This window comes from Amblyraja radiata, chromosome 8, assembly GCF_010909765.2.
Source record: "Amblyraja radiata isolate CabotCenter1 chromosome 8, sAmbRad1.1.pri, whole genome shotgun sequence".
Classification (NCBI taxonomy): Eukaryota; Metazoa; Chordata; class Chondrichthyes; order Rajiformes; family Rajidae; genus Amblyraja; species Amblyraja radiata.
The window spans coordinates 67,944,817-67,953,151 of record NC_045963.1 but is presented as its reverse complement, the minus strand read 5'-3'; the positions used below and the strand labels follow the sequence as shown (position 1 = coordinate 67,953,151).

At 47.5% G+C, this 8,335-nt stretch overlaps 1 protein-coding gene across 14 annotated transcripts in view; it reads left to right on the top strand.

The window, feature by feature from the left end:
- syne1 (spectrin repeat containing nuclear envelope protein 1) overlaps positions 1 to 8,335 on the top strand; it is a 440,240-nt gene that overhangs the window by 389,915 nt on the left and 41,990 nt on the right. For all 14 annotated transcript variants that reach the window (XM_033026154.1, XM_033026164.1, XM_033026166.1 and 11 more), the window contains 5 exons: positions 93 to 280; positions 2,242 to 2,392; positions 4,735 to 4,917; positions 6,271 to 6,408; positions 7,572 to 7,763. In XM_033026154.1, coding sequence (XP_032882045.1) covers positions 93 to 280; positions 2,242 to 2,392; positions 4,735 to 4,917; positions 6,271 to 6,408; positions 7,572 to 7,763 — 852 coding nt within the window. The remainder of the gene's footprint in view (positions 1 to 92; positions 281 to 2,241; positions 2,393 to 4,734; positions 4,918 to 6,270; positions 6,409 to 7,571; positions 7,764 to 8,335) is intronic.

The window sequence follows — 8,335 nt, the reverse complement described above, 5'->3', positions numbered from 1 at the left end:
TGTGGGTGGTACATGGATAGAATAGATTCACAAGTTGTGTGGTGGTGTCCATGGTCTGTATGTTCATTTAACGATGGTGCCTGTACTTGCAGGAGCTGCAGCGAGACATTGAGAAGCACAGCACGGGTGTGGCGTCGGTGCTCAACCTGTGCGAGGTCCTGCTGCACGACTGCGATGCCTGCTCCACGGAGACGGAGTGCGACTCGATTCAGCAGGCCACCCGCAACCTGGACCGCCGCTGGAGGAACATCTGTGCCATGTCCATGGAAAGGAGACTCAAGTGAGGCCCCTTGCCTGCTGCCCTGATTTGAACGAGAGAGGCACAGCCCACGGTGGCGCAGCGGTAGAGTTGCTGCCTTACTTCGCCAGTCACAGGGAGAACATACAAACTCCGTACAGACGGTACCCGTGGTCAGGATCAAACCCGGGCTTCTGGCGCTGTGAGGCAGCAACTCTTACTTCTGGTGCTGTGAGGCCGCCTTAACTTCATAGCGTTTCTAGCAGCCAGTTCATTTAGCCAGCAGATTTCTAGTATTCTTACTAGACATGAGCTTTCTCATGTCATTATAAAATCAGAAACTCCTGGACACATTCAGCAGCTAATGCTACATCTGTGGGAAGAGAAGGTCATGGAATCGTACGGCGCTGAAACAGACCCTTCAGCCCAACTCGTCCATGCTAACCAAGGTGCCTTCCTGAGTAATCCCATTTAGCCCATGTTCCTCTAAAACGTTTCCTGTCCATATATCTGTCCAAATGCTTTTTAAATTTTGTAATTGAAACCATCTCTGCCACTTTCCCTGACAGCTCATCCCATGCACCCAGCATCCTCTGTGAGGGAAAACCTCTTGGATTTCCTTTAAATCTCTCCCCTCTTGCCTTAAACCTAAGCCCTCGTCAGAAATTCAACCCCAAACGATAGATCTGTCTCTCTTCCTGCAGATGCTGCCTGACATGCTGAGTATTTCCAGAATTTTCTGGGTTTTGTGTTGAGATTTTCCAGCACCTAACAGGCAATTGCACCATCCTAACAACAACTGGAGAGCGGTCCCGAACAACTATCTACCTCATTGGAGACCCTTTGATATTGGACGCTATCTTGCACTAATCATTATTCACGTTATTCCCTTTATCGTGTGTCAGCACACTGTAGATGGCTCCATTGTAATCCAGTTAACATGCAACAAAAGCTTTTCACTGTACCTCAGTACACGTGACAATAAACTAAACTCAAACTCTGAAGATTTAAAAAAGAATTCCTCCTACCCCAGGTTGAATGAGCATGACCAAGCATAGAAACATAGAAATTAGGTGCAGGAGTAGGCCATTCGGCCCTTCGAGCCTGCACCGCCATTCAATATGATCATGGCTGATCATCCAACTCAGTATCCCGTACCTGCCTTCTCTCCATACCCTACTGATCCTCTTAGCCACAAGGGCCACATCTAACTCCCTCTTAAATATAGCCAATGAACTGGCCTCGACTACCCTCTGTGGCAGAGAGTTCCAGAGATTCACCACTCTGTGTGTGAAAAAAGTTCTTCTCATCTCGGTTTTAAAGGATTTCCCCCTTATCCTTAAGCTGTGACCCCTTGTCCTGGACTTCCCCAACATCGGGAGCAATCTTCCTGCATCTAGCCTGTCCAACCCCTTAAGAATTTTGTAAGTTTCTATAAGATCCCCTCTCAATCTCCTAAATTCTAGAGAGTATAAACCTCAGTCTATCCAGTCTTTCTTCATAAGACAGTCCTGACATCCCAGGAATCAGTCTGGTGAACCTTCTCTGCACTCCCTCTATGGCAATAATGTCCTTCCTCAGATTTGGAGACCAAAACTGTACGCAATACTCCAGGTGTGGTCTCACCAAGACCCTGTACAACTGCAGTAGAACCTCCCTGCTCCTATACTCAAATCATTTTGCAATGAAAGCTAACATACCATTCGCTTTCTTCACTGCCTGCTGCACCTGCATGCCTACTTTCAATGACTGGTGTACCATGACACCCAGGTCTCGCTGCATCTCCCCTTTTCCTAGTCGGCCACCATTTAGATAATAGTATGCTTTCCTGTTTTTGCCACAAAAATGGATAACCTCACATTTATCCACATTATACTGCATCAGCCAAACATTTGCCCACTCACCCAGCCTATCCAAGTCACCTTGCAGTCTCCTAGCATCCTCCTCACAGCTAACCCTGGAATGAGCATGACCAAGCATTGCAACCTTTTCTTCTCTTTCAGGATTGAGGAGACCTGGAGGTTGTGGCAGAAGTTCCTGGATGACTATACCCGCTTCGAGGACTGGCTGGAAACGTCTGAGCGTACCGCGGCCATGCCCAACTCCTCCGAGGTTCTCTACACGGTGGCCAAAGAGGAACTCAAGAAATTTGAGGTGCTGTAGCAAAGAGACTCCTACAGCAGCCTAGAGAACCCCTTACCTCTGCCCCGCCTGGCTGTTTGAATTGTTTATGCAGAAGCACGTTATTGTTTGTACCTGCATTGTTGACTTTTAACTAGGATTAGACAGGGCATCTCAGCTTGATCATTCACATTGATTCTGAAGTTGCACTCATGGCATTTCTTTAGACTTTACTTCACTTTCGACTTTTGAGATACAGTGTGGAAACGGGCCCTTTGTGCTGACCAGCGATCATCCCGTACAGGAGCGCTATCCTATGGACAATTTGACAATTTTTACCGGTCCATTAAGCTACAAACCTGTACATTGTATTTTAAAAAAAAACCCACAATAATGTACTACTTGAGATTTAGTTTAGAGAGACAGCGTGCAAACAGGCCCTTCGGCCCACGGACCAGCGATCACCCGTCCACTAGTTCTATCCGACACCTCGGGGCAATTTACAAAAGCAAATTATCCTACAAACCTGCACGTTTTTGGAGCCTGGTAGAAAACCGGAGCACCCGGAGAAAACCCACACAGTCACAGGGAGAACGTACAAACTCCATACAGACAGCACCCGTAGTCAGGATCGATCCCGTTAAAAAATAATTTCACTGCTTTGCTGTGAGGCAGCAACTCTACCGCTGCGCCCCCATGCTGCCTCCCCGACAATTTCCTGCCAGGCTTGAAGAAAGCTCCCCACAAAAGTCTACTGATTTATTCTGTGAGTAATTAGTTTGTGGGGGGGGGGGGGGGGGGGGGGGGGGGGGGGTGGAAGATTCCTGGCTCCTTGCATTGGTGATAGCATCAAGCAGCCAAACAGACGAAGGAATGCTGCAGGAAAGGAAGTCATTTTGTTTAACTTAGATTATTACATGGAACTAAATAAAGACTGGAGTGTGTATATTTGCAGCCAAAATTACACGGTTTTTCAAAAAAGAAACTTTTGAAATAATCAGGTTCAGGGAATCACCATGCTAGTTTATTAATTTAGGCCTAGTTGATTAATAACCTGAAAGTATGACCATTTTAAAATACACCATTTTAAATCCTTAGATTGATCCCATGCAGCAAAACGTAAGATATTCAGGGCATTTATCAGCCAGGCTACTTCATAAATCACTTGCATTCCCGTTGATTTCATTGCAAAAGACGACCAAACAGTTGGCAGAGTGTGCAGGCATGTTGAATCAGTTACAACGATTCCTCTAGTTTAGTTTAGTTTAGTTTAGAGAGACAGCAGGGAAACAGACCCTTTGGCACACCGAGTCCACGCCAACCATCGATCACCCGTTCACTCCAGTTCCATGTCATCTCACTTTCTCATCCACATTCTACGCATCAGTTTAGTTGATGGGGACAAGGCAGGAGAATGGAGTTGAGAGGGAAAAATAGTTCAGTCATAGAGTCATACAGCGTGGAATCAGGCCCTTCAGCCCAACTTGCCCACACCGGCCGACATGTCCCAGCTACACTCGTCCCACCTACCTGTGTTTGGCCCATATCCCTCCAAACCTGTCCAATCCATGTACCTGTCTAAATGTTTCTTAAACGTTGCAATAATCCCAGCCTCAACTACCTCCTCTGGCAGCTCGTCCCATACACCCACCACCCTTTGTGTGGAAAAAGTTACCCTTCAGATTCCTATTACAATTTTCCTCCTTCACCATAAACCTACGTCCTCTGGTCCTCGATTCCCCTAATCTGGGCAAGAGACTCTGTGAGTCTACCCGATCTATTCCTCTCATGATTTTATGCACCTCTATAAGATCACCCCTCATCCTCATGCACTCCAAGGAATAGAGTCCCAGCCTCTCCCTATAGCTCAGATCCTCAAGTCCTGGCAACATCCTCATAAATTAATCTCTGTACCCATTCCAGCTTGAAGTGGTTGAGTAGATTCTGGGCTGAATGGCCTATATCTGCTCCAATGTCTTGTTAAACAGGTGATCCCATAGTTAACAAGATCAGCTACATTTCATGGACCAGTGACCCTCGTCCCACTTGTCTGCGCTTGGTCCATAACCCTCCAAACCTGTCCTATCCATGTACCTGTCCAACTGTTTCTTAAAAGATGGGATAGTCCCAGCCTCAACTACCTCCTCTTGTTCCATACACCCTCTGTGTGGAAAATGTTACCCTCGGATTCCTATTAAATCTTTTCCTCTTCACCTTGAACCAATGTCCTCTGGTCCTCGATTCCCCTACTCTGGGTAAAAGACTCTGCATCTACCTGATCTATTCCTCTTGTGATTTTGTATTCTGTTTGCCAGTGTTTGCAATTGTTGTGAAGAGTAATCGGGACATTGTGCCTGCTCTCCTTCTGTGCTCAGGCTTTCCAGCGGCAGGTGCATGAGAGCCTGACCCAGCTGGAGCTGATCAACAAGCAGTATCGCCGCCTGGCCCGTGAAAACCGTACCGACTCCGGCAGCAGGCTCAAACAGATGGTGCACGAGGGCAACCAGCGATGGGACAACCTGCAGCGCAGGGTCACCGCCATCCTCAGGCGATTAAAAGTAAGGCTTCACTGCTGCAAAACCATGAGAGATTCTCCGCTCAAGATTCAGTCCACATCTCCACATCGGTGCCTAAATGCATTGGGTGGAGCAACACCTCAATGGTGCTTTATTGTCATCTGTGCAAAACACAGTGAGATTCTTTTTTAAGTAGTCAGATTTGGCACCAGTTCCAAAGTCCGGTCGGCTTGTTAGGTCTTATGGAGCAACGCCCGATCCAGGGCCTCCAGCCATGACCATCATCTGGATTGTTCAATGAACCACCATCCCTCTCTTCACCCTGTACACCATGTGGGCGCCTCCTGCAGTCAACTTTAATGGTGGGGAAGGTACATGCCTGGTTCACGTTCCAACCGGCCTTGCTCCTCCCGACCGTCGCTGCCGGCTCCCTCCTCTTCAGTTCTCCGGTCTTCAGGGGACGAGCGGAGGCCGGACTCGGCGGCTTCTCCCCCCTACAGGCCGGGGCCCTCCAGGTCTTTCTGCATCTGGCCACGCGGCCCCCCTGGTCTCTCCAGGTGGGCTCCCGCTTCCACGGAGGGCGAGACTGGCCTGCTGTCGGGTATGTCCGCGGCTCGTCAGGATCCTGCTGCCGTTTGGCTTGCCAGGATCCTTAATGTCTTCAGCACCATAAAAACCTCTCGATGACCTTTTGCGGGACCGTCTTCTGTAGATTTAGGATTGAGATAAACAAGGAACGAGGACGAGGTGACGAAAAAAACCTGGTCAGAGGCACTTCAATAAACTTTTGAAGCAGCATTTCAAAGGAGGAAAGTGAGATTTTTGGACATTTTCTGGCACTAGGGTGATTGGGAGAATGTGCAAACTCCGTACAGAGAGGGGCCATAGTTAGGATTGAACCCGGGTCTCTGGCATTTTAAGGCAGCAACTTTACCTCCGTGCCACTATGCCACCCCCCCCCCCCCTATACTTTTCCACACTTGGGTATTTTTGTTTAGCAACAACATGAAAGGTGGTAGGGGTGAGTAAAACCAGCGCACTTTGAGGGCGGAATTATTTTTTTTTAACTATTCGTACTGTTTTATCAGGAACTGGATTGTTTTTTTTTATTTTTTATTTTATGCGTGAAATGTTTTAAGTTTTTATGAGCGATGCTCCGGTATTCCCTGGGAAACGTCTTCTCATTTTGCACTGTACAACTGTTGCTTTGCAAGATGAACATAAAGGATGATAATGATAATGCACAGTCTCGTAGTCTTCTGATTGGTGTGGCACAGAGTTCGATGGGTCTGGTTTACAAGAGGGGGGGGGGGGGGGTAAAGACTCTGTAGTTTAAAAGTGAACTTTGCGCGAAGCCAGATTAACTTACAGCGGCTTTCTCTTGTCTTGAAACAGTACTTTATTGGTCAGCGAGAGGAGTTTGAAACGACGCGGGAGGGCATATTGGTCTGGCTGACAGAGATGGACCTACAGCTGACAAACATCGAACATTTCTCCGAATGTGATGTACAAGCCAAGATCAAGCAGCTGAAGGTAGGTCAAATATCTGGGAGTTCTTATGGAGGCTGCTATTTTTACCCAGGTGGTAGTGAATAGACACCCAATCGACAATAGGTGCAGGAGTAGGCCAATTGGGCCCTTCGAGCCAGCACTGCCATTCACAGTAATCATGGCTGATCAAGCACAATCAGTACCCCGTTCCTGCCTTCTCCCTATATCCCCTGACTCTGCCATCTTTAAGAGATCTATCTAACTCTCTCTTGAAAGCATCCAGAGAATTGGCCTCCACTGCCATCTGAGGCAGAGAATTCCACAGATTCACAACTCGCTGTGTGAAAAACAGTTTAACATGCCACCTAAATCTCTTTTCCATTAACTTCATCCCTGTCTTCATGTTAAGTTGCTGGATCTACATGCTCTTTCTACAGAGGCCAGTGAATTGGTCTCCTCCATCAGTTCTGTGACTGTGACTTGAACCAGTGCTGTTAGCTTAATAGGTTAATTTAATACAAGAGAGTAAATTCAATGCCAAACCAAATAGAAAATTAAATGCTAGATCAAATAGAAAATATATAGCAGCGTAGAAACGTGCAGAGATAATAAATACCCAGAGTAGATTGTAAATCAAGTTTGACATCATTAGTCTACCAAGAAAGTGTTTCATACCTCCAATGCAGGTAGGGTTAAGGTCAACATTGAGCAAAGGTTTTCAGAGCGGAGAAATGGAGGGAGATTGAAGGTGCATGGAGGCAGTGCTGTAAAGGGAAGGTCACATTGTTAAAAAGGCATGGCATGCTAGAACAGAGCAGGGTATTCATAAGTTAATAAGTGGTAGGAGCAGAATTAGGCCACTCGGCCCATCAAGTCTACTCCGCCATTCAATCATGGCTGATCTATCTCTTCCTCCTAACCCCATTCTCCTGCCTTCTCCCCATAACCCGTGACACCCGTACTAATCAAGAATCTATCTATCTCTGCCTTAAAAATATCCGTTGACTTGGCCTCCACAGCCTTCTGTGGCAATGAATTCCACAGATTCACCACCACAGATTCATGGAAATCAGCTGAGAAATTCAGGTTTGGCTCACTGCGGGAAGTGATCCAGCGTGTATTGGTTGTTCTTCAATGTGTCTCTCTGCCTTTGCTCTGGCGGCTCCATCGCTCCAGGTGGCGACTGATCTCTTTCCATCCCCCAGGCCTTCCAGCAGGAAATCGCGCTGTACAAGTCCAAAATTGAGTCCCTCTTCCATCAAGGGGAACAGCTCATTGAGAAGAGCGAACCCATGGACGCCACGGTCATCGAAGAGGAGCTGGAGGAACTGCGGCGCTACTGTCAGGAGGTCTTTGGTCGAGTGGAACGTTACTACAAGAAGCTGTTGCAACTCCCGGTTAGTGCTTGTCTTTGTCTTTGTCCTCAGACAGGGCGGCATGGTTTGTAGGCTAATTGGTTTGTAGGTTAATTGGTGGGGTATTGTTGTAAATTGTCCCTAGTACGTGCAGGTAGTGTTAATGTGCAGGAACTCGGTGGGCCGAAGGGCCTGTTTCCGCACGGTATTTCTAAACTAAACTAAATGTTCTCGAGGGGGATGAGGTTGGTCCAGTGTTATGTCAAGTCCCACTAGGTCAATAACTTGGTTTCCACAAATTATTGGTAATGGTGCTTTTTAGGAATTTACAGCGGAATACTGTTTGTCATAGAGTCATCGAGTGATACAGTGTGGACTCAGGCCCTTCGGCCCAACTTGCCCACACAATGTCCCAGCTACACTAGTCCCACTTGCCTGCACTTGGTCCATATCCCACCAAACCTGTCCTATCCATTTCTTAAACGATGGGATAGTCCCAGCCTCAACTAGCTCCTCTGGCAGCTTGTTCCATACACCCACCACCCTTTGCTTTACTTTCGAGGAACAGTGCAGAAACAGGCCCTTCGGCCCATCGAGTCCACGCCCACCAGCGA